Here is a 27,339-nt window from a genome sequence, read left to right on the forward strand (position 1 = left end):
CCATGATGCACTGAGCTCCTCTCTCCTCTACTTTCTCTCCCTCTGTATGCAACCTCATCCCATTATTGCATGTTACTAACACAACTTCTCCCCATTCTGGTAGTCTTGTGCTTTCTCGTCCCTCTCCTCTCTCCTCCTATCACTTCCTGCAGGTTTTCTGGCTCTGGAGCTGTGGAGTCTGGATCTGTGGCTGCGGGTCACCTGCTGCCCCTGTGTTCCTGCTCGACACCCTCTGCTACAACAACTATTGTTACTAGTCCTATTGTTATTATTGTTATTATAAATCATTAACATTACGACTGTTATCATTAACACTACTATAAATATCTGTACCATTTTTTGTTTATTCTATAGCAACATCACCTTTACTGTCTGTACCTCTGTGTGTATATTGTCTAGGCTGCCCTCTCTCTCTCTCTCTCTCTCTCTCTCTCTCTCTCCCTCTCTCCCTCTCTCTCTCCTTCACTCCAACCGGTCGAGGCAGATGGCCGCCCACCCTGAGCCATGGTTCTGCTCGAGGTTTCTGCCTCTTAAAAGGAAGTTTTTCCTTGCCTCTGTCTCCTAGTGCTGCTCTTGGTGGGAACTGTTGGGCTTCTGTAAATAACATCATAGAGTACGGTCTAGACCTGCTCTTTTATGAAAAGCACTGTGAGATAACTGTTGTTGTGATTTGGCGCTATATAAATAAAATTGAATTGAAAATTGAATTGAATCTGCAATGCCAAAGATGATCGTTCAGGCCTCAGGTGACTCTAATGATCATAACGACTGTACGAACCAAGTGATGTCCATCACCTTAATAACGACCCCACAGAGGTTAAATAGCTTGGATTCCCCACCAGTTAGTCAGAAATAAAGAAACCTATTGGATGAGAGGTGAAACAGCTTCTAGTATCTTCAGCCAAGTGTAGTTCTCCTTGATTTTAACCCACCTTGGACAGTTCATAGCACTGTTACGTTAAACACAGAACCCTGTGTTTAACATAACTAGGGGAAGCCTAGAGGTGTTAAAAAAAGATAAACAAACATGGAAATGACCATTAAAAATGACCTCTCACTCTGTAAGGCAAGAGCCTGGAATGGGACAGTGCTGTTTCATCATACCCTTTTTGGACCCTTGCAGCGTCTCATAGTCAAAGCACTTACCAAGTCCAGTCAACTAAGTTTGAGGGTTTGGTTTAAGGTTAGGGTGGAGAACAGGATTGGGTCAATACTAAGAAAGCTGCAAGCAGCAATAGCGGAAGCCAAGCAACTGGACCATTCCAAACAGGCACATTTTGAACGGGCACTGAACTAGTTCATTTAAATCTCAAGTGCCTTCCATCAGTTGTTAAAGTTCCTCCTGATCTGACTTCAGTAATTTAGCTTGCGGGCAGAGTGAAGCTCCCTGAAGTCATAATTAGGGGTGACACTCATTTGTTATATCAAACCTCTTTTGACTCGCTAGAATCTTCGGGCTCAAATAATGTGTTTATTTAATAGTGGAACACACTGTCAGGAAACAGATGTCCCACAGTATCATGACACAACACACACAAAGCATTAAAATAAAACAAAGGACTGTGACATTTGACTCATCCATGAAAAGACAGCAAGAAAAAAAGCATTAATAATAAGCATAAATTAATTGCACATTACACTATGCTTTACATATTATCACACTTTTTTGTCACCCGAGCACATTTATGCGAAAATGGAATAAGAAAATAAAAACTTGTCTTGCAACCTAAGGCCACTTATAACAAGAGAGTCCAATGGAATTTGACCACAGAGTTGTTCAAGTTTGAGAATATAAAAGTGAAAACAGACCAGTGCAATAATTAAGCTTAGTTAAAGGGGAATATCACCGAGTTTCACATCTGAATACCTTATTTCTATAATATGTTGTGGCTCGGTCTACCGGAAATAAACCAGCCGATGTGTTGCATAGACGTTAACTATGCTCTACTCTGTAAATTGGGAAAGGAGAGCATTCTTGCAGGATCAGACAACATTTTCTAGCATTTCTAGCCAGCTAGCTAGTTTGAATGTTGAAATGTAAATAATGTTGGCAGTCCAGAGGAGCAGATAAAGCTGATGAAAAAGCATCACCTAAGTGCTGCATTATATGTTTATATATGTGTTGTTTAGCTGACATGCTTTCACGGTTGTGCTGCATGGTGTTACTACACTATATTGTGTGAATCTGCCTTCATTATGGATGATAACAGATTAGAAACTTCAGATTAGAAAATTGCTCATTATCTCAGTTTTAGGCCCTAATGTTAACATATGTTCCTTTTAAACTACAGTGGTGTTCCCCTTTAAAGTGCTGCTTAAAAAGAAAGGAATGGATGGCAGTGTGGTGGATGCATCCACTTTATGGAAATACATGGGTAAGGTGGGGGGGCATTTGATGTCTGTTATCTGTAACACTGACCAGTTAAACATATTTTGTCCTCCCAGTCTGTAGTCTTTTAGAGCACATTCACTGACGAGAATTTTGTCTACATTATGTAGCATAATTTTATTCCCATGCAGCCAGAGAGCCATACTCACTATGCTTACAACCTTCTGTTAACCTGGTCACTACGTTGACCTCTTTTTGCTTAGATGTATATAAATGTCAAATGAGGGTTAGTATAACCTCATACGATCAAAACCTGTTAAGATGCCTGACTTACTCCAACACACGAAAACAGCGCTTTCTTTCACATTTGGTTTCAACACAGAAGCAAAACAAACAAAAAAGACATGACAGGGAGCTCTGTTTGGACTGGGATAATCCTTTCCTCCTGCTGTATTATCCATTTTTGCAGCCTGACTGTTCAATTGAATTCAATATTTGACCAGAAACACTGCTCCTTTGCAGGGAGCCTCAATCACAGAGTACTCTGTGAAGAACACTACAATATATAATCTCAAATCAATTTTGAAAAATTTATTTATTCTGCTTGTCTCTGGGGACACTTGGACTAACTCACAGCACAAAGGAGGAACCTCAGTCCAAACAGACAGATTCTGACTTACTCTGTTTGTTTATTCAAAAAGACACATAGATCCAGATGTGCCTAGGTCAATCTGCAGCATCAACTGTGAACATAACAAAATTTACTACAGTAGTCAGGATGACATTCATACAACACATTGTATCGTCAGGAAGAAAGGACACACTCTACTGATCTATCTACACTCCAGTAGGTAAGCTGTCTGTCTCTGTTAGCCCAATGTTTCCCACACAATACATTCTGATACACAAAAAATTGCGTTGCTTACATAATCTAGCTGTAACCAGTTAAGAAGTAGCAAGAAGCGAGTGACTGTTATGGAAGCATATACTACTAAGTGACTCAAGATTTCATCAAAGTCATCAAAGTTCAAATTCTACAGGTAGCAATTTTAATGCCAGACTTTGAAATATGTAAAAGAATAACATTGTACTCTTCAAACTGCTGAGATGTGGAAACCCAGCAACATCGCTAAAATAAAGACAGAGGGGGAAAGAAACAAAAGGGTTCATATAAGACAACATAATGGTGTTTTAAATAAACTGGATACTCTGTTAGTCTCCAACCTGTCTGAGCGACTTGGTTGTAGTGATGTCACTCTGTTCCCACTTCTAGAACTCAAAAACCTTTGCGAGTACAATGTTATCATAACCAATGCTAATGCTGGCCAGAACAATAAAATGAATTCCCACATGATAAACTAGAATTTGATTGGTATGAGACTAATGGCTAGGTTTTACCATCCCTGTAAACATAGCTCCTGTCTTATGGATAACAGGTCTGGCACAGATCTGCCAACATCTTGCAAACTATTCTAAAAAGAAAAACGGTATTACATTTGAACAAATTCAATATATGCATAGGTGAGACATCTTGCAGTCATCAAGGACAAACACAGCTGATTAGAAATTTTGAGGTATGGGGGTTTTAAATTGACCTGGACTACACAGTGAATAGTTTGAATGCTCTGCAGCATAATTATAATTGCAGCAGTAGAAAGGCATAATTACTGCAGAGCTATAAAGTAACTCTCACTGTAAATCAGCTTAAGAATGATTCTTCAGATGTGGGGAATGTGGACATTTTCACCATATGATGGCTGTGAACTGAAGTGAAGAGAGGCGGGCGAGTCCATCGTCTCATAGCTCTAACACGTGACATCTGACTGACTGACCTACACAACAGTTTTGCTCCTGTCATGTAAATGAGCTGAAATGCAGGCACGATCTTCTGGCTTTTGAGAAGTGTCCCCAAACATTAAAAATGTTCCACCGCTTAAGGGCAAAACTGGGCCTGAGAGGAGATCAGAGTGCACAAAGGTAGAGCTCACTCATGCAGAACAAATACATTCATAAGCTTTCTGTCCTCAAGTGAAGAGAGTAATTAAAAAGGCCCCAGCTGATTAATCCTCTGGTCTAGGAACAGAAACCAAGAGTGAAACTAACCCCCCCACCCTATTCCTGCTTCATCATTTTGTCCAAATGAGATATCAAATCTAATGAGAGTACCCCTCTGGCACTGGTGTCTCCAAGTCTGGAGGAAACAAGTTAATCAAATCAATAAGGCATCTTCTGGCTCCATCTAAATGCTCCCGACTCATCAGACGTTGTCAGGACCTACCAGTCAGCCAGACCCTGGGCAAACAATGGAGTATTCCTTAATAGGCAACACAAGAGGGAAGGAAATGGTGAGAGAGTGAGAAAAGGAGTAAGAGAAGAGAAACGGTGGAGTCTGGCTCCCCCCACTGGTTGTTTTTAGCTGGTTTTAGCTGGTTGTCAGCTAAAATGAGCTAGAGTCTTGTCTTAGTCTTGTTCTATTAAAAAGGCCCAAATTAAAGTCTGGTAAGTGGCAGGTTGTGAAAGGAACAGTAGCAGCAGTAGTAGGACCAAGGCTTAAAAACATTTAAACAGTCCAAGCTCCTAGACAAAAAAAAGCGTTTGAAAACCAGAGGCCAGCACTGGCAAAGCTCACTGTAAACAACAATAAGCCCGGTTCTTTTTTTCACAGGTTTAAATCATTCACAGGCGGTCTCTTCTCCCTTTTTAATTTTCTGTGTTCTGCTGTGATTTGGTTTTAGCCACTGTGTTGCACGCCGTCACCTCTGTTCAGCAACAAAATTCTAGTCTCCTTTCTGTTGATCATTGTTTTTGCAGCAGCCCGAGGTCAAGCAGTCTGAAGAAGCCCTTTTTAGTCATTCAGAGGCACAGCTTTTTTCTTGTGCTCCCCTTTCGATTTCTCTAGGACTAGAGGTTCAGTCTGGGGGCCACTAAGGCAAACTCTCGCAGAATGTTTCGGGCCACGTCCACTTTGTACTGGGCGATCATCAGTGCCCTCTTCACGTCCTCAAAGGAGTATCCCTCCCCCATCAACTTGGCAATCTTGGCGTCCACGTTCTCTGACTCCGTTTCTGGAGAGATCTTCCTGGGCAGTGGCTTAGGCGGCCTGGCAGGGGCCTGCAAACAATCCATTGGGACTTGGCGAGAGAGAAAGAGAGAAATCATGTCAGTGGAAAATTGCCACTGGCCACAAGCAGTAACTTGAAAGTGTTATTAGTGGTGAAGGAGAGGTTTGTAGACTAAACAATGGAAGATGGTAGGGCAAGCAGGGTACATTTCTAAAAATAAATGCTACTGAAACCAAACACAATATACACAAATACTTAGAAGCTGATGTGATGATTGACAGAGGGGTATTTGAGTTTAAGAGTAAGTTTTCTGCCAAAAATCCTTTCTTCTTATATTAATAAAGGGATCCTGCTCAATTTCAAAGGCTCATACTTTTCCAGACCTTAATTCAGAATATGTGAGATAACTGAGGTCTAAAACAGACAACATGTAGTCATATGTACCAATGTTTTTGGGAAAAGTACACACTCATCAACACCTAGACGTGTTTATTTGTAGGAGCAATATGTGTGTATTTTTTCATGTAGACATTTGCTGAGAAGGAGATGTAACTCTACCTTGACTGGCTGGTAAACGGTCGTTTTCCAGGCAGCCTCTGGAGGCTTTAACATTTTCTGTATGTCGTCTGACGGGAGGCAGGGGAGCAGCATTGTTCAGCATGTCAAACACTGTGTCTAGACCACAGATGAGACAGAAATTCAAGTAAAACCTTATGCTGTGCCACAAAGTAATGCTGTAAATGATGTGCAGTGCGATCATTTTTCCATAATTTGGTATGTGTAATAAACATTTCTAGGCGGCTGTGGCTTTGAGGTAGAGTGGGTTGCACACTAATTGGAAGGTCAGGGGTTTGATCCCTGGCTCCTCCAGAGACAGTGTCCAAGATACTGAACCCCGAATTGCTGTGCCATTGGTGTGTGTGAGTGGTTTATTTCTGTTTCTGGAGAGCAGTTGGCACCTCGCTGGCAGCCTCTGTCATCAGTGTATGAATAGGTGAATGTGACATGTTGCGTAAAGCTCTTTGAGCGTTTGGAAGACTAGAAAGGTGCTATACAAGTACATCCCATTTACTTTATTCACTGAGGTGGAAAATCTTAAATTTACACACCAACAAAGGAGACACACTGATATACATTTCCCTTTATAATTTTGTTTCGAACGAAATGTTGTGGGTATCCCAGCTCACCGGGGGTTAACAGCAAGTGCTCTTGTCCAGAGGGGGGTCTGTGTGGTCGTGTGATGACAGAAGAGGACACGGACGAGTTGCAGGATGAGGACAGCGACGAGGTGGAGAGGTCGGTGAAGCTGTGTCGCACTGGTGGAGGAGGAGGAGGAGGCGGCTGGGACGGAGGGCGGCTGTTGTAGGGGTCGTCCACCACTGAAACACAACAGATGCCGCAGTCATGACTGAGCTCTCTGCTCTGCTCCACAGTTTAAAATTATTCCATGAAGAGGTGACTGAACCAAGTGCAGCCCCAGAGATGAACAGAAATGCTGCTGTAACCAACGGCAGATCACGGTTTTGATAAATGATACTAAGTTGATGTTATTTGCTGGTTTATGAATTGATCGTATTACATCTGATAATCTGTCTGTAATGTATCACGCTAAACTTCACAAAATAAAAATAACTGTGAATAAAGAAACAATAAATGACTTGAGGTTCACTGAGGGACTTTTTACAGTTAGAGAGTCACATGATGCACAGGGAAGGGAGCTGAGGCTGGGTGAGAGCAGGTGGGAGTGGGGTAGACTACCTTGGGGGGGCAGCAGAACGTCATAGTCTGAGGGTGCCTTGTTGGTGTTGGTGAAGGGGCAGAGAGCAGTATGTGCCGCCCCTGAGACCAAGCCCCCGATCGACTCTGAGGGTCCACCTGAGGAACACAAGCACTGTTCAACGTAATGCAGCCTGAGCCCCTCCAGCAGGACACAGCATATTCAGTTTTTCGATGAACAATAAAGAATTCTGCCAGTGTCATTAGATATTTCCACTTGGTTGTTATGCACTTTCACCTGATTGAAGATTTATTTTTAAGATTTAATATGCCGACATCCCTTTAACCCTTTAAATGAGGCAGAATAAGACAGATCACTCTACTGGTATCAAGATCATTTTCTTTAAAAAGACAGCAAGACAACAAGACTTAGTGCTAGAACACGTTAAGACAGCAGTTGATTAAAGTCATCCAGATGTGTTCACACAGTTTCTATAGATCATTTCTGTGTATCACTTCACTCAGCTCATTGCAACACTCACTACCTATCAGATGAAAGTCAATGATGTCATGGTAAGAGGGGAAAATATATTTATCACTTGACTCTGCTGCTATTAGGACTCACCAGGCTCTGGGGAGTGGGGCTTCTTCTCCTCCATGGAGGGCTCTGGAGAGCTGTTCTCCAAGTGTCTGAATGAGAGAGGAAACCTTTTTGGTTCACAGCAGCCTAACTAAAGTGTTATGGAACTATCGCTGCTGTATCGCAACAGTAACTTCAATACATTGAGAGAAGGCTAGTACCTGCTGGGCATAGAAATGCAGATGGGAGACTGACTCAGGCAGAGGCTGGATGAAGGGATCTGATAGCTGTCTTCCACCCTCTCCATCACTCCATGCTGTCGTTCTACCACAGGACTGCTGAAAGGGTTGGAAGGTCTGTAAAGATTTGTCAATGAAACTTTTACATCATTGTCATTCATACGCTACAAAACTTTACATTCAAACTGCAAAAAAATACTGCTCAAAATGCAGAGGATTACTCACAGTGGTTGGTTGTCAAAGTAACACAACATGCTATCTACTCTCTGTTTCTACTTGTGAAGTGTCCAGGTGCACAGCTGAAAAGATATGTCACTGTAAACAGAACTCGTCTTGACCCTCAACAGTCTGAGAATGGCACATTTGAGCTGACCAAAAGAACTAAAATCACACTGCAAACTTCATAATGTTACCGCCTCTCAAAAGAAAAACCAAACATTATAGTTCAACAAGCCTCCCATATCATTGGTGACCGCCCAAGATCTGATGTTAATGTAACAATTCAAGTCATTACAGCCTACCATCCTCTGATGCATGGCTACAGCAAAATCACATTTAAAAATACTATTTTTTTCAAAGCATTTTTTTAAACTAATGAAAATTCATCTGACCCGCACAACATCTGGGAGTCCTTAAGTGCATTTATAGGACACACCATTAAGATGAGGAAGTGGAAACAAAAAAACTGCTCAGTGCCTTTATCCTGGGTGATTAAAAGTTCACTGACACAATTCTTTAGGCAGGCTGTCCATGGCAAGCTGAAAAAACAAAACAACACGATACAACACTGGTCTAAATATTAGAGGAGCCTGTGAACTAAAGTGTAGATTCTAATTTCCTTCTAAGTTGTTGGGAAAATCCACCCTCATCTCACTCATTACTGTACAGATTGAGCTAAATGGTAAGCCATGAAGTGTAGCCTGCATTAAATAACAATGATCAGGTCCTCTCTTGATAACAATGTCTGTAAAGGTACCAAGTACACTTACTGTGTCTTCAGTAGATAATGAAACAAGAGCACGAGTCTAGCATGAATGATGCAGGAATTTCTTTGGCCAATCAGTAACAAGAAACACCTACGCAGCCTAATTTTCCACCACAACCACTGTGCAAGTGTACATATTACACATTCACATGTAAAGTAAGCCAATAGATGCAGCAAGTACCAACTTCAAAAACTTCAGGTTCAGGTTTTGGGAATGTATAGTGTACATAGTAATAAAAACGTGTGTGAGTGAGTGATCCTATGATCTATGCTTGGAGAATGCAGTTGTGTAAGAGAGTATACACATCACTCTAACAACCTCACAATATTTTACAAGACTAAACTGTTCTCTGCAGGACCAGAGCTTCCGCTAAAGCTTCATCAGAAGTGACAGCTCCATCCCCTGCCTCCACCACTGCCCGATACACAGCAATTCCTAATCTAATTCTGACTGCAGCTAAAAGGCTATTAGACGTTCAGCCACCATTTTTCAAAGCTGTTACTAACCAGGACTTCTCCCTAAGGCTAGTAGACCTCACTCATGTGTCTGAAACCACAGTGCAAAGAATGGAGGAGATTTGGGAGATGAAACTTCACACTAAAAGGAAATATCTAAAAGGAGAACAGGAGGTGCTTTATAAGAGCCACATACAAAAAGTAACTGGTTAGTCTTCAACTGAATGTTACTCAACTCTCACAAGGTTAATGCTTGTAAAAGAGAAGCATCATTCTAGTCCAATTTTGTTACTGCTTTAAGACTGAAGACCGCACAGCAATTTGATATCAATTATTTGGCATTGATTAAACAGGCATTATCATCTTTTTATAATTTACACAGACTTTCATTTTGGTACACTGTTTTCAAATCAGTCTTGTAGAGGAACTTTAAAAAAGGTCACTTGGGAACATGCTGGCTAGGGTTATTAATATGTGCATATTTCTTGAAGAGTGCTGTACAAAGATTTCATTTCTATATTGTCCAAAACATTTCCAGGATAGCTCCAAGGAAACTTAGTTCTCTTTTCTCGCTGGATAAAAAGTCCCACTGTATGTGTGTGTGTAATACTCACTTGTGGCTACTTGCAAGTGTGGACTGCGTTGGAGAGTGCTGAGGGGGAAGGATGTCATACTCATCGCTGACTTGCACACCATTAGAGAAGGGCTGCACACACACACACAAAGAGAATGGGGGGCGGGGTTACAAAAACCACAAAGGAACAACTGAAGAGGTCATTATCCTCTGGATTTGAAGACCTGAAGTAAACCTAAATACAGTATATTATGCATGAGATCCCCCCTGTTTCTGGTGTAGGAGGAAGGTAGTGTAGTCCTCATCACTTCTCATTCACAGCCAAGACACCATACTGAAGGTAGATGCAGGGACTCTACAGCAAATGGTAATATTTTACTCACTGACAGTAGCTTTACAGCAACTCACTAAGTACGGGTTTAAGGAAGTATTGTATGTAAGTATTTATGCGGTTTGTCAAATCTGATTTAATCACCAGCCTATAGTGTTCTAAGCAGGATGAATCACTTTCAGAAAAAACTGTATACTGCGTCACGTAAAAGCAGTGCTGCTGAGAAGGAATGCAAAGCAGCACTGCATGACACACATCTTCTGTGTCTAAGATTAGCATTAATCCCCTGCCAAAAATAATCTGCATTCACAGGAAAGGTACAACCTCTGAATCTTCTGCCTGATTAGCCAGCATGCAACAAACACTGGTGTGGTTAAAGGTCACCTCTCGGTGTGGAAGACTAAGGCTGCGGTCTGCAAAAAGTCTTTTTTGCTGAGGAACGTTCTAACTGAGTGAAGTGAACCAGAAGTATTTCAGCAGCAGCCATGATAAGAGCTGTTCTCTAAAAGCTAAGGAAAGGTGCCTCAATGCTTCCTTTCATATCTCCTTTAGCAGGTACACTTGACCATCCTTTCGAAAGGAAAGGAGAGAATGCCGTCCCACAATTCCTTGCGGCAGCAACATTTAAAGTGGCACACGTTCTCAAACTCAAACGATAAAATCCATCAACCACATTTAGCAAGATCCCTGCAATACAGACGCACATTATGATACTTTAATAAGATTCACAATTACCTTCTTTCTTTTGGTTTGTTTTCTTTTGGCTTTTTTGTAATCTAATACTGTTTCAACACCGTTTTATATTTCAGATTGTTGAAATAAGCCATAAAGTGTTTTCTACAATAAAAAAAATAAATCACCAACCATGACGGATAAAGGAGGTCGATCACCATGTAAATTACCATTGGCTATTAAGCCTTTTCTCTATTATGCCATGATTTCCTAATATGCATATATCTTAAACTGTCAACAATAACAGAGACCCATGCAAACTGTTACTGGTCTTGTAACGTGATCGAAGTGAGGATAATGTTGCAGCGTGTAGCCTCACGTTATGTACTGCAGCCTTCAGCAAATTAATTTTACTTCAGTCACAGATGCTGACACCCTCGCCTTAATAAAGGCAAAGATCAAGCTGGATGACCTCTACAGTAGGCTACAGTCTACAGTCTGATAACAGACTTTAGTGGTTTCTTTCTTTGATTTTACCTAAGGAAGACATCGGTGTCTTTTAAAAAATAACACATGCATAGGGCACAGCCTACTGTGCTGAGCAAGTCACTTGTTGCTAACAAAAAAGACTAAAACAAAAACAAATCTGAACACTGTATGCAGATCAAGAGTATGATTTTGTTCTGTTTTTCTTATAAACACAGGGTACGTTGGAAGAGGTGAGCTGCAGGGGATATCTTCTGAAGATCCCCACCCTGGATTGTGCAGCAATTTCTGCCAATGTGCGGGAGGACAGTGATAATGAAGAACAAAATAATAAACATGTTATACTCTCTCCAAGACTTGTTTTTATTTATATATTCTATATTGTTTCCACTCTTAATAGAGAAATCTCTGCAAAACACATGCACATGTAAAGCAGATAGACCTTAATTATGGAAGTGTTGAAGTGGCATAAGTGGGCTGCTTTGACTGAGGGTAGAACGTTCGTCCCCTTAAAGGATGGTTGGGAACCTGAAATTGCTCCTGGTGACTGTGTCATCAGTGTGTGAATGAGTTCATTTCTGTTTCTGATGAGCAGTTGGGTCTCTGCTCATAGGTGGGTGAATGTGATGTAGTGTAAAGCACTTTGAGTGATCGAAAAGACTAGCCCATTTACCATATGTGACAGTTCATTCGGAATTGGGGGCAAAACAGGAAAATGTTCAGACTGTAGATCACTGAGGAAAGCTCTGAGAGCCTAAATGTGTACGTCCGCACTGCGCTCCAACAAATAGAAGCGACAGCTGCAGAAGAAGCTCTTGTTAAGTGACCTCTCTTGAAGTGTCCTTCTTTAATATACCAGAAAATAACTGGTAGGTGGTGCTAAAAATGAGAATAATTAAGATTAACATGATACACAGATGTGGTGGTGCAGTGGTTAGCACTGTCACCTCACAGCAAGAGGTTCAGTGGATCAAGGCCCAGGCCTTTCTGTGTGAAGTTTGCATGTTCTCCCCGTGTCTGTGTGGGTTCTCTTCATGTTCTCCTGCTTCCTCCCACTGTCCAAAGACATGCATAGGTTAATTGGTGACTCTTTGCCCTTAGGTGTGAATGTGTGTATGACTTATTTGTCTCTATGAGTTAGCCCTGTGATGAACGGGCAACCTATCCAGGGTTCATTGGCTCCAGCCCCTTCGTGACCCTGCACAGAGTTAACTATACTACTGACTAAGGCTGCAATAGTGCTAACCCAAAAATATTATTCTGATTATATAGTGTTTAAACCAAATTATAACACAAATCAGAATATGAAAAAGAACAGTTAAATGATATAAAAAAATATAACAATACTTACTCAAGTATTAATTTACTTTGGTAGAGAAATTTTGAATTAAATAACATTTTGTCGCAATGAAAGTAAATATAAAAACATTGAGCCCACTGAGCTACCAGTAAATATTAATATATCTGAATGAAACTTCTCACAGTTACTATGCATCATAAAAGGAACAGAATGAGGGGGTGGGACCTGGAAAATGTTGAAAAAAAATTGGCCATTACATTTAGTGGCACCCTAATCTTTAGTCTATCTAACGTTTGTTTATCTTATAGACGTACATTAACATGAAAGTCTGCATTTATCTTATTGACAGATATTTTATTTTATGTATTAAGTATTTTATACATTTGCATGATTGCTGTAACTATTCAGTTCAAAAACACCAAAGTACGAGGACTTGTGATGGTCCATGACCTGGATGACTGAGAGCATCTGTCCTTACACGCCTCCTTACGCCACTTAGCTATTGAGGCATTTTTGCTCCTCATAGCAGGTTGACCACATTCATCTCAAAGTTCTTGTCAAATGCTCTTGCATGAGTAATTATTCACAATTAAACAGGAAACTGTTTTTTGAGAACTATACCCTAAACCCAACTGGAAGTCAGCAACTTTGAATTGAATAAGTAACTGACGTCAACCACAAAAAATTTCACACTTCACCTGTGTAATATGTGCAGTGTTCAGAGCCGTATCAGCAGCCCTGCCGTTTAGGGCCACCTCCACCTGGGGTGCGCTGCTTAATGTTTCCATGTGCTCAGTAAAGTCACAGCAAATATCATGAGGCATTTAAGCAGCAAAACTAAAAAACTGTAGTTATAAATGTGACTTGACAGGACAGAGAAAACTCTCCAGAGGAAACAGAATTCAGCTTTAGCTTCTGAAATAATTTAGACTCTCTGATGGGGTGGTGATGGCGCAGACACATGCCTTTGGTGTGAGAAACCCGGGTTCAAATCCCCAGTGACACATCCACCAATGTGTCCCTGAGCAAGACACTTAACCCCTCATTGCTCCAGAGGCGTGCAAACTCTGACATATATAGTAATGTAAGTCGCTTTGGAAAAAAATGTTAGCTAAATGAATAAATGTAATGTAATGATGGAATTCAGGATTGATCAGGAGGATGGCACGGTGAGAACAGTGAAATGCTGCGCAGATCTGTTCATTTTTGGTCAATGGTGCAATCTCTTTGTGCTAGCAATGCACCAACAATTTACCTGAACACACCTCATTTTAGGACCTACACTCCCATGGGCAAACAGATGGGCACAAGCACATTTGCTATTCAAACAAACTTCAGTCTGATTGTGTTTCACCTGTTCTTGCTATCTCCACCACCTTGGAGTATTTAAGTGGTTTGCTCCCCTCCCCTCTGTGCTGGTTCATTGTTTGTTTCATTCATGTCTCTTGGGTTGTCACAATTTATGGCTGCTGTTTTGTCTCTATATTCCCGTGTTTCCTTTCGGATGTGTCAATTTATTCTTACATTTTCTGACTCATGGACTTCTCACTAATTTCATCATTTGGATCACTGTGCTTTACTTTGTACTGCCTAGCCATCTCACTTGGAAGTTTTACCCAGTTTGTCAATAAAATCTCACTCAACTATACCTCCATCTAGTGTTTCTACAGCTGACAAAAAATTATGCCACATCAACTTCCTGAATATTACCACCAGTGTCAATGCTCTCTACATGCGACTCTCGGAGGCAGTGTCTGATCAAAGAGTTTCTCTGGAGGGAGAGCGAGTGATTGGCTATGTGTGCGTACTGCACGCTAGGCTTTTAAATGATAGCTTTTAAGTGATTGTGCAGATGCTCAGCACAATTCTGGTTTCCACATCAGTAAATGTTGAGACAGACTCTGGAGGATTTGCCTGGTTTAATTAGAATGGTCAGGTTTTTCAGCTGAATTAGGGATTTCATTATTAAGCATAGTTTATCATATTTATATTCTGTCCAACACTCTTCAAGTATGTATTCATTAGAAGAATGTCAGAGCAGCTTATTAGTCTTGCGTCTGCTGCATGCCTTATCTACAAAGTGACTGCTAAAAAAGGCATTTGTTCTCACTTTTTTATCTCTTTGAAATCAGAGAGGTAGACCACATGTATGAGAATTAAATCAAGCTTAACTCGGAATAAAACCTCCCTAAAGCAATGCACATAATCCCCATATAAACAACATGCCCAACATGTTGTATCAAAAACTTAAACAAATGCCCACAAGATTGGTGGGTATGCATAGTGCTTGTTAATAGGCAGGCAGACAGTGAATATCTAAATTAAACTTTCTTTCACTGTCTGCAAAACTTTGCATAAAGGATAAGTATTACATTTAACAACAGCAACACATTTCAAGCTTAGTGCATGCTGTTAGGCATGAAACAGATGCCTTTTACTGCATGTAAAATAGCAATTCTGCATTTTTGCACGTGACTGATACAATATCAATACCAATACAAATCAGAAAATAAAGAAAAATAAAGAAAAAAAAAAATAAAGCTACTTTTAACTGGTTTAGTGAAGTGGACATTTTAATCTTTGGATCTGACTTTGGCTTTTGTCTTTGGTTGTGGTTTACAGCTCATGGGGTGCTTTACAAGTAATGCAGTTCAAACCATCAATGATGGCCCCATTTATGCATTTTATGCATGAACATTAAAAGCCTAACAGGCTTGGATGAAAGCCCTATGTTCGCCTGATTGTGAGTAACAAGCATTATCATGTGATTTTCCCTGAACGTAGAAAAAACTTGAATGACAGGCATTTATAAGTGTTTATTCTTTTAACCATATGTTCACATATATTATTAAATGTCATATGTGACGCCGTGCTTAACACCTTTGTTCCCAGTCTATAATGAGTCTATGGATGGAGAGAAAGATCTTTGAGAATAAATAACTCGAATTCTATGCATAACACATTATAGAAAATAATCTATAGAAAATAATCTATATCCAAAATGTGGGCACCGGGAAACCCACATGAAGGCTTTTGGGAATCTAAATTTGTCTCAATGATCTTTCTAAAATAAACAGGTTTTTATTAGCATGCTAGTAGGGCATGGAGTTATCTTCTAGTTCTGTTTGTCCTACTAATTTCCTTTCCATGGTACACCTGGTCAAGCAGATTATTATCATATACATGTTCCAAAACAGGATGACTGTTGTTGAAAGGTGTAAAATAAATATGAGGAAACATCGGTGGGGCAAACAGTGAATATTAGCCCTCCTACAAACTGAGTCTTGAGTAGTGAGGAAAGGGCAGGCGATTATTAGAGAGGTATGGCATCCCCTAGTTAGAGAATACGAGCTGTCATCAACAGGCAGACAGTATAGGCCGATCAGATCATTTGTGCAAGTACTGCGCTGCTGAACTAACAGTGAAACAAAATAAGTGAACCTCTGTGTGGGAGGATGCTGCATCTTGTAAAATGTAGACCACTTTAATGATTTGTGGTGTCTATAATAATATTGAGGTGTTCTGTTGTTGTTGACTAATGCATGTTAAACTGTAACTTTGGAGTGACACTGCCAATTAAACTTCTAAATTAGATATCAATATGTTTTTACACAGATCTATTAATATGTTTTTGTTTTCTGCAAATTCACAAAGCTGTTTCACCACATCCACAATCGTGGATGAGAAGTTGTACTACTTTTGTTTTGGCAACTTGTCCAATGTACTACTTCTACCATCTATGAGTATAGATTAAGATTATCATTGTGTCTTATTATATCTATTGGTATAAAAGAGAGCTGATAAGGGCTAAGCTAACCCAGCATGGACTTAAGGCTACTCCTGGCTCATGTCCGATCACTGGAAAACGGAATAATTATAGAATAGAACAGGCTTACTCAGCAACAAAAAAATCAGAGACTGTTGTTCCCACATATTTACAGAGACCTGGCTCCATCACAACCTCCCGGATCAAGCTACTGATGGGGGACCATGTTGTGCGCCAACGCAAGACTCCGGTAGAGGGGACATGGTCTCTGTGTTTATATCAGTAATGCTTGGTGATCAAACGTTGATGAAAAATGTTTCCCAGATGTCAAGTTTTTTTTATGTTAAGGTGCCGACCATATTATTAACCCTGTTTTATTACTGCTGTTTACATTCACCCAGATGCAGATTTCAAAATGCCCTATTACTTTCAGGGTGTGTAGGTGTATAGCCTACTATAGGCAGGTTATTGGTATGTAAATAACGTGTATAATGTTTTATTTAGGCTTTTGTATTTGTATTTCATTCTCAATGTAAATATTTGTAAATACAGTCCATTCGAGCATGAAGTGGCTACAACTTCATTGTGTCATTCCTTGACATTACAGGACACACACCAGAGTTGCTCTGAAAGGCTGTAATGCTCATTGTTAAGAATTAAACAGACAAACCAAAACACTCGACAAATAGATATGTTTAAGTAGTGGTGGAGCTACATGAAAAGCTAGATGAAAAGCCAGAAGATCACCGGAATTCTCCAAGACCATCAATGTCTTCACCAAATTGCATGGTAACTTATGTTTACCAAATTCACCATCTTAGTTTAGCATGTTAGTAGATACTGATGGGAATGTCATTTGTTTAGCAGGTATTCAGACATGAATAGAAGTAATGCTGTTGATCTGATGAAAAGTCACCAAAGTAATTACTATTCATCCTGAGCGGAACATGAATGCCTATACCAAATTTCATGATCCATCCGACTTCTTGGAGACATGTCATTTCAGTCACCAAAGTCATTAGGATTCATTCTCTCAGAACCATGAACGTCATTTCATGGAAATCTAATATCTAATCTAAATAGGATTTTCCATATTTTCCCCAAATTATAACATAAAATTTTCCAATTGACATCTATGGCCTACCTTGGAGGTCTCTGAGTTTCCTGCCCCCTCTATTCTGTGATGTAACCTCCCAAATTCACCGGATGGACAACTGAGTGGTCTTCCATTCAGATGAGAGGGGCCAGAGGGTCCCAGCGGGAGTGGGTGTTCGGATCCAGTCCTGTGGGCATCTGCAAAGTGGCTGTCTTTGGGACACCATGTCTCTGGGGGTATCTGGGAGTCTGACAGCGCGCCGGTAGAAGATGAGATGGCAGAGAACAAGGAAGTGGAACTGGGGAGCCAAGAGTGTCGTGACTCTGGGGGGATGGGAGGAGGACGCACAGGGGGTGGCGGTGGAGGTGGGTCCCTCTGAGGCGGAGGTGGTGCTGGGAGAGGCTTGTCTTGCTTCCTGGACATACCTGGTGAAGACTAGAGAGGTGGAGAGATATGGTGTACACAGTGAAATAAAAAAGACCACAGCATGTTTTAACCCAGTGTGAAAAGATTTCGCCCCAACCATTTCCACCTCTACAAGGCAACTCAAGAGATAAACATAACATGATTTATGGATACTAAAATCCTACAGAAATTCAAACATTAATGAATTTTTATGTTTGTTTTATCAGCGTTCAAACCACGAAACAGTAGAACCCTTCTGTGTTTGTCTGTTTTAGTTATTAGGGCCCGAGCACGAACGGTGTCTTAGCACGAAAGCGCAAGGAACCTATTGTTTTTGCTCAGATATTTTATTAGGGCCCGAGCATGAAAAATGCGAGGTCCCTATGAAACTGAAGGAATTATTTTAAAGGACCCCAGCACAAAGTGCAAGGAACCTATTGTATTTGCTGGGATTATTTTATTTTTTTTTCTCCGCGGAGAACTCATTTTTGAAGGCCTTAGAATACTCGATTCATCACGAAAATTTGCACACACCTCAGGTCTGGTGTGCGACGCTCTTTAGCGCCCCCTAAAACCTTTTTAGCTGTCACATAGCCAGGGACAGTCAAACCCTCCCGAGACTTTGCACGCTTTTTAAAACGGTTGTTTTGTATTGGCTGATATGGTTTGGGGGTGTGGTTGTGGAAAACTGGCTCAATAGCACCCCCTACAAAATTTCAAAAAAGCAGCCCCTGTCGTACATTGTACTTAGATGTACGAAACTTGAGTAACCGATGTATCTTGTCCAGACTTAAAAATAATCCTCTCGGAGCCATACCCTAAACCCAACAGGAAGTCGGCCATTTTGAATTATTTACAAGCGTTTTCCCTTTTTACAGGCTCCGTACTTTAACAAACTCCTTCTAGAGCTTTAACCCGATCGACTTCAAATGGGGTAGCGTTGTCTTAAGAACCTTGCAATGTTAAATTGTGAAGCTTTTTTTGATTGCTCAAATGGAATGGCCATGGCATGGCGTTGAATTTAGATTTTTCGCTATGAAAAAGGAAGTAGCATGTATATGTGCCAGACATGGTCAGATCTGTTCCAAATTTCACATGTCAACCCCTTAGAGTCTTACATGTCAATATCCAGTCATAGTGACAGCGCCACCTACAGACATCAGAAAAGGACATGTTTCAAACTTTACCCCAATGCCTCATTTTAATGTTTATAACACTTAGCACCATAGGGACAAAAATGGACTTTTTAGCTTTCACATGGCTAGGGATGCTTAAAACCTCAGAAAACTTGGCACGCATGTCAGAAGGGGTGTTCTTTGTTGTCTAATGGTTGCGCAGTGCGGTTGTGGTAAAATGGCTCCATAGCGCCTCCTACAAAACTTCAAAGAAGCAGCCTGCTATACCAAATGTGGGGGGCCGATGTATCATCTCTAGACTTAAAATACCCTGAACCCAACAGGAAGTCGGCAATTTTCTAGTCATAGTGATAGCGCTACTTACTGGAATCTGGAAAGGACACGTTTTAAATTTTATTTCTTATGACTAATGCATATTTTTAGCACCTTGGCGGACATAAATGTCCATAGTGAGGCATGTACGCTCCTCCATAGCAGGTTGACCACATCCATCTCACTATTCTTGTCAAATGATCTTGCCATGGTGAGTAAATATTCGCAATTAAACAGGAAGCTGTTTTTTACAGTTATAACCTAAACCCAACCGGAAATCAGCCACTTTGAATTGAATAATTAATTCAACACCTCAACCACACTTTGTGAGATATTTTCGACACGTCATCTGTGTGATTTTTGCAGTGATAACTACAAAGCTGTGTTAGCTGGATTGCGATCGAAGAGTCACAGCTGCCGCTGCACCCGAGGCACACATGGGGGTGAGGGCCTGCTCAACGCTGCTTGCAGCTTTAATTTTTATTTGTTGTCTGCCACGCCAGCTCAAATTCTCGTGAGCTGGAATGAGCTAGAAACATGGAACTTGGGGGAATAAGTCGAAATGATTGACTTGAAATTTCACACACAGGTGCAGCTCAATATGCAATAAAACACATTTTTGACATCTCCTCCTAGACCTCATCATTGGATCAAGCCTATTAAAAGTTGTATAAAGCATGTCGATATCTGAATTACTTTTATGGACCAATCAACTTCAAAGGGGGCAGGGCTCTGGACATAAATGAATAAAAATCAGCGACCATAGGGGCTAATCATCACAAAACTCAAAAGATATGCTAAGATAAGTGCCCCAGATATATCCAGACAGTTTCATATACATAGGCCACTAGGGGGCGCTACAAGCGCAAGAAAGGTGCTTAGCATTACACAAATTACACTATATTATCACATATTCATTCTCCAATCATCACAAATCTCTCAGGATATGTAACTTTTAGGGCATGTTTTAGTTACTTAAAACATGCCCTCAATGTTTCATTCAAATTGAACACCAGGGGGTGCTATAAACAGAACAAAACTGTGTCACATTACGCAAATCAGGCTACAAATCAGAAAATGTTGCTCCAGTCAACATAGAAGTTCCAGAATATGTCTACATAAGGACCCCACATGTGTATCCTCTGTTTCCGTCCTTCATATCAAACTTATTAGTTATCCAAGCCTGTGACCTTGCATGTGTGGATCCCAGTACCAGCGGTATTGAAATTCCTCAGTTTTTTAACAAAATTTTGCATTTTTCACAACCTGCCTGGACCCCAATCATTTTTGTTGCAGCTATACATATTCTTATTTTGGTTTTTAAGCCCTCCTTGCTTCACTTTAACAATATTTTGAGAGGTGAACCAGTTTTCTTCCCATCTGGGGAATATTGTCACTGACCTTCGGGGAGCCGGTGGGACTGGCAGATGGGGAGCGGATGGCGCCCTTCTGGATGAGGTCGAGTCGTGGCGGTACGGGGGGAAGGCTGAGGTGCTGGAGGCAGTGGCTGGGGTCTCCTCCGTAGGCTTTTCTGTGTTGGCTGACAGGTGAAGAGCTGGGAGACACCATGGGTGAGTTCTGGCGCTCGGCACAGTGCTTAAAGAAAAGTAAATAATCTCTTAAAGCAGTGTTTAGTCATTTATGACCTGCTGTTCTGTTGTTTAAGCACCATAAAGAGTTAGTAATCTGGTTTATTGATCTATCTGCTAAAAGTAAAATCCTTCACTTTTGCTCCTAAAACTTAAGAATTAAAGTTATTGATCAAATTTCTTACTATTAATGTTTATAAAATGTTTAATTTAAGAGATGTCCAGAGTTGTCTTAAGTTGGTTAAAGGCTCGTGCAGACTACTCGACATTCAGCGTGGGCTGATCGCCATGTTGTTCAGACTACCCAACTTGCCATCGTGTGACGGGAGTTTTAAAGTCTTTGTGGAGTTCACACTACGTGACTGATCGGTGACGGGGGTCACACACTTCACGAGCTGACAACGGCTGTGTCACCCGAGGGCTGGTCTCCAAACCACGTTTTGTTAAGAAAACACATGTGAAATGTGAAACGGGAAATGAGCGAACCTACACACAAAACAGCTGTTGTTTATTACAGATAGCAATTATAAAGACAGAGTATGGGTGAAAGAATGGATTAGCACACAGAGAGCTACAGAGAGGGCTGGAGGGGAGTAAAAAGTGTTTTGCAGTGAAACAGTAGCTGACTGCTCTGCCAGCTGCCTGCTCTCATTGGCTGGATGTGGATGTCGAGTCGGCCGAGTCCTCCAGATATTTGGCATGTTAGATATCTGGCTGCCGTCTGCGATGTGTCAGGGATGAGTCAGGGAGCCGTTTTGATGTGTCGTTGAGTAGTTCACAAATAACAACTTGCAACCACTGACCGATCTGTGATTTACCCCTGATCACAGCCTGACGGTAGCTGAGCTCGCAAATCGGGGTTAAAATCGTGTGAACAAGGCTTAAGAGCAGATGCTAGATGGCTTCATTGCAGAAACAGAGATGAAAGCACACCATTTATAAATAGTTCACTGAGTAAAATAATAATAATAATAGTATAGTAATAGTAAGAATATAAAAAAGGATGAACAATGGAGCAGAGTAAATCCTTGGCCTGACTGGCCTGAGCATATGTTGACTGTGTACCTCCCAAGTGATGTGATCACCCGTGATGTGATGTGCTGTGATCACTTGGGAGTTACTCTTTAAGGTTCATCCTACACTTACTGTATGTTTGATAAATAGAGCCCTGGACCTTTTCCTGTATTAAAAACAACTAAAATAAAAGCTAATCAGATTTATTTAAGCCCTTTCACCTATCCATCTATACTACCAGCTAGTATTACTACCTTCCTGATGTTGGCCAGTCCATTCATGATCAGGCAGTCCTCTCGGTCCTCCTCATCATCCAGCTCCAGCATGGGGCAGCTGTGATGGTCCAGGAAGAAGCATTTGGTGCCCTCATGTCGTGGGTCAAAGGGATCCACAATTATGGGCTCTGTGCCTTTGATCTCACAGCGACAGAATGGACAACCCTGACCATCCGATTCCTGGAACAGACAAAGGAAAGAATTTACATGAAACAGGATATTTCATGCTTTCAACTATTTATTATAGTTATACAAATTTCATTTCAACACACACACACACACACAGATACAGAGGTGCGGCTGTGATATTTGAGACCCACAGACATGTCAAAATCTAATCGGATGAGCATGGTTTTGTTGCTGCAGTGTTTTGGGAACATGAGGAATCACTTGGCGTGTCAAGCAGCAAGGCTGTTGCTGCACACAGCTGAGACACACATGCTTGTGGTTTTGTTCTTCACTACTACAGTATCTTACTCTCTCTTCCTCCCATTCATAAAATGACTCTGGCAAAGACAACTGAACACATGCTTGTGTAGATCCTCTCCTGGGAAAAGTTTTGCAACTTCACAACATTCATTGGCTCATGTACATATTCCACATGGCAGCCCCTGTTAAGGGGTCATAAATAAGAGAATAAAAGAGGTTTTGGTTTTCAGTGCATGTCTACACTGACTCAGTGGCTATAATCAATGGCAGACAATATTTACAGAGAACAAAGCTGCATGTGTGGTGGTCATATGGTTGGGTATGCACCAAAGGAAACTTAATGTTAACTAGATTAAGGTATTAACGAGGTTTATTGTATGTCCAGCGCTTGAAGTGGAAATAACGTTTATAGTTTAGGCTGCAGTGTGATAAGAATAAAAAGGGAAAATTTCAATAGGCTTCCCTGCACAGCTGTTACTGGGATTGACGCTGCCTTACACACGTGGTCACACCCCTCTGACTTGGGCATCTAATAAAAAACGCTGTTAGTTCTAGTAAAACTTCAGATCATTACAATAAGCTGCAGCGTCTTATTTAAAAAAACTGATATCCAATAAGGGGGCGTGTCAGCCCCCCCACAAGAGGCTCGTCCAGGACCATTTTGGTAAGATAACATCTAGTTTTTATGGTCATTTGGCCCAGTTTAGTTTGTGACGTCGCTACCTCCTGTGACAATAGGGGTTTGGCTAGTAGGGAGGCATTTGGCGCTTTGATATGTTTTCAAATTACAGACTCTGCCTACTTGTTTAAATCCAAATTTGGGGAGTACCGTACACAAATTTTTGTTTTTCATATGGGGAAAGAGTATATACGAGTCTTACGATACAGCAACATGGCAGGACAAACTGACACAATGAAGGAAATAATTTTACAAGAAGGCATGAATAATTAATTATTTGTCTTAGACAGTGTTTCACGAAGTTTATTACGTTTCCCCTTACTCATCAAAATACTCAAAATACGTTTTGACTCATTAGGTAATTTTGAGTTTAAGGGAGTCTGGGGACTTTCTCCCTGGGCAACAAAAGGAGTATATTGCTGTTACTGTTTACAGTATTTGTAAAATTTGACTTGTTCACTGTCAATTCAATTTTATCTTCTTTCATAACTTTAGTGTAAACGTCTTGGCAGGTAAGACACACTTCAAAGCAAACCATGCTATCTCTGAAAAGTGACATTAACTTTTTTGCTCACTAGCCAATGTGGCTAGTGGTTTTCCAAAGTTACTAGCCACACAGCATTTTCACAAGCCACATTTTTGTTGTGGGAAAATTACGTTTTATATGATTAAAGTTGACTATGGTGTCCTAAAATTGGTGTGCTAAAATGTACTAATATTATCATTAGCTCTGATAAGGTTATGTGTAAAGCTCCTTTTTTTGAAAACATGCAGTCTATAAAGATAAAGAGGAGCTTCTTATAAATATATATATGTAATGAAAGTGCTGCATGGGTGTAAAAGATGAAATGAAAAACTAAACACTTTTTCAGAAACACTGTTTATTTATAACAGTCTCAGCTCTGCCTTTTCTCTTTGTCATGTTCTCCTGTGCATTTTTTCTATGCACACTCACTGATCGCTGTGTTGATGCGTGCGTGCATGCAACCAGTTGTGTGTGATGACAGAGATCATACCATCAGGTTAAAACAAGAAGGGAGGCTGACGGTCTACAGGTCTGAGGGACTGTGGCTGCCCACAACTTTTATAGGCCTATTCTTGTTTGACAAAAGTCTGGATGTCATATTTGGCGCACCTTGAGCGGCGCCACTGCAGGAGAGAGTGAGACGCGCCTGTTGTGTGGCGGTGTGGATTATCCTGCTATTAAAAAAGCTTGCTCTTGCCGCCGCTGGTCAAGTTGATAATTAACAGCAGATCTCAGTTCGACGGCCAGTCCGCTTGTTTAAAGGTTCAGTGTGTAAGATTTAGTGGCATCTAGTGGTGAAGGTTGTCAATTGCAACCATCTGTCCAGTCTACCACTGCCCCCTAACCTTTCAAAGAGCACAGGACAGCTACGGTGGCTGACACAGCACAAAAGTTGTCTCTTCTGAGACAGCAGAGAGTAGCAAGTCAAGAGATGAGGTTTCTTTAGGTATATATTAAGAAATTGTATTTACTTAAAAGGGCATCATGGAGTTTCCACTAGCGGTGCGGTTCTAAGATTGCAACCAGGTGTGTGCTCGTACGCGTGTTCGCTTGAAGTCATGAACATAATCAGAAACACAACCACTTTCATACAGAAATAAGCGATATAACTTTGCAACATTTGCCATTAGCCGGCGAGCTAACGTGACTTTCTCTGTGTTTCTCCAGCTTTACTAATGCTCAGTTTGTTCTTATTTGACCTCATCTGAACCTGTTTGGTCTGATGGGCTTCAGCACATAAACCTTTATTGTTGTTTTGGATCCTTACGTAGAGCCTGTGTTTTGCTGTGAGACGGTTGTTTTATGGTGTTAGTGGACTGCATGTCGTTAGCTGCTGTGTTGTCTCTGTAGTCTGAGAGGCTCGGGAGTGCGCACAGGGCTGAATCCGACCCGGAGACCTCACATTAAAAGCAGAATAGTGGCTGATGCAAGCAACGGAGAAAACAGGCGTGTGCTTCATTTCTAAGTGACTTTTGAGCCCATTGACAATAAGGTAATGAAAATTTGATTTATTAAAATCAAAAACTTACATATAGTCCCTTTAATTATTCAGTAAAACCATATGTTATTGTGACTTAGCCACTGACAGATAACATGGAAAATGTAAGCCAAGAGTGTGCAACACTGTCACTGTTTCTGCACCGCAGTCCATTATAAACCACGCATTAGATAAAGTTTGTACAAACATAGAAAAGGGAATTAATTCTCTCTGTCATTATGGACCCTCGCCAAAACTGCCTGCCAGCAATAATATCTGGCCTGCGGTAAGATTATGGTGCTTTGATAGCGGCAAAGAATATAAATAAAGAAATACTTTGATAGCGATGCTGAAATAGATCTCAGTCATGGTTACAACAGTTACTCACATAATCACTCCTCTTTATCCTCTTTAGTGGTTTTGTCTACAAAATAAAAGTGAGAGAAGCTTGTTTACTGCAATTCTGTAGAATTGAACCTGGAGTTGAATTGAGCTTTTACTTTGAAAAATTCTGAATGACATTAAAAGAGTCTGTAGCATGCTTGACACACCTCTGAAAGAGGTTGATGGATGTGAACAGTGCAGCACATGCCGTGTTCTGAGGAACAGTCGCTGCAGAATCCATTTGTTGAAGAGAGAAACAAAAAAACATTTCTCAAGGTGGGATCGAACAATGAACCTGAGAACTGAGCTAACCAAACGATACATTAATGCGAGTATTATGGTTTATAATCTCACCCACCATCTAATGGTTGAAACTATTGCACGGATGCAAAACTTACTTGCCGACCCATGCAGTATATTATTACTTCTTCTAATGTCCGTATACACTGCCTGAATTCTACCAGAAGTAGAACAAGAAGAACGTAGTGACGAAACGTGCTCCGTAGCGCTGCTTGTCCGTTTTCAGCTACTGTAGAATGTTATGTTAATGTCAAGCCCTGCTCTGAGCAATGATGACTTTATACTTTGTGGAAACAACTAGTAACTAGGTGCCAATTCAATACGCGAACCTTATCATCTAATGAAACCTAGTCTGGTAAAAACAAAACCGAAAAGCTTCTATGAATCCTGTGAGTCCTCAATGCACTGATTCAGGATAAAACTAATAGCTACAAAAAGGGAACCCTCTCATGGGCCCCATACCTTTACCGGGGAAGACCTGGTCTGATTTGGAGAGACGGCATCCATCCCACTTGGGAAGGAGCAGCTCTCATTTCTAGAAATCTGGCCAAGTTTATTAGTGGACCAAATCCATGAAAATCCAAAGTTGAGACCAGGAGGCAGAGTCGCAGTCTAACACACTTCTCTGCTCCTCCATTTCAGGAGTTACCTAGTGAAAGCCCCATAGTGACGGTGTCTGTCCCCTGACAACTGAAATTATTTAAATCAAAGGTAAACAGAAGAGGAGCTGTGCATAAAAACCTCATAAAAATTAAAACCACAAGAGCAATAGTGCAAAACAATAGGAAAATTAAATGTGGACTTTTAAACATCAGCTCTCTTCTAAAGCTGTACTAGTAAATGAACTAATATCAGATTATCATATTGATTTATTTTGTCTTACTGAAACCTGGCTGGGTGATGGAGAATATGTTAGCCTAAATGAATCCACCCCTCCCAGTCAGATTAATACTCACATTCCTCGAGGCACAGGCCGAGGAGGTGGAGTTGCAGCTATCTTCGACTCTAGCCTACTAATCAGCTCTAAACCTAAACTAAATTATAACTCATTTGAAAGCCTTGTTCTTAGTCTTTCACACCCAAGTTGGAAATCACTGCAACCAATTCTTTTTGTTATAGTGTACCGAGCACCTCGCCCGTATTCTGAATTCTTATCTGAATTTGCAGAGTTTTTGTCAACTTTAGTCCTTAAAACAGACAAAGTTATTATTGTAGGGGATT

At 40.8% G+C, this 27,339-nt stretch overlaps 1 protein-coding gene across 2 annotated transcripts in view; it reads right to left on the reverse strand.

The window, feature by feature from the left end:
- Positions 1–1,451: 1,451 nt before the first annotated feature.
- Positions 1,452–27,339, reverse strand: part of LOC123963079 (E3 ubiquitin-protein ligase CBL-B-like) — an 87,388-nt gene continuing 61,500 nt past the window's right edge. Inside the window, exons 8-17 of one of the 2 annotated variants that reach the window (XM_046039604.1) lie at positions 22,303–22,503; positions 20,847–21,041; positions 17,641–18,027; positions 9,982–10,073; positions 7,909–8,025; positions 7,733–7,797; positions 7,150–7,266; positions 6,579–6,770; positions 5,950–6,066; positions 1,452–5,460 (exon numbers count right to left, since the gene is read on the reverse strand). In XM_046039604.1, coding sequence (XP_045895560.1) covers positions 5,231–5,460; positions 5,950–6,066; positions 6,579–6,770; positions 7,150–7,266; positions 7,733–7,797; positions 7,909–8,025; positions 9,982–10,073; positions 17,641–18,027; positions 20,847–21,041; positions 22,303–22,503 — 1,713 coding nt within the window. In that variant the 3' untranslated portion in view covers positions 1,452–5,230. Of the gene's footprint in view, positions 5,461–5,949; positions 6,067–6,578; positions 6,771–7,149; positions 7,267–7,732; positions 7,798–7,908; positions 8,044–9,981; positions 10,074–17,640; positions 18,028–20,846; positions 21,042–22,302; positions 22,504–27,339 lie in introns of both variants that reach the window. The other variant, XM_046039603.1, reaches the window with a different exon arrangement.

This window comes from Micropterus dolomieu, linkage group LG23 (assembly GCF_021292245.1).
Source record: "Micropterus dolomieu isolate WLL.071019.BEF.003 ecotype Adirondacks linkage group LG23, ASM2129224v1, whole genome shotgun sequence".
NCBI lineage: Eukaryota > Metazoa > Chordata > Actinopteri > Centrarchiformes > Centrarchidae > Micropterus > Micropterus dolomieu.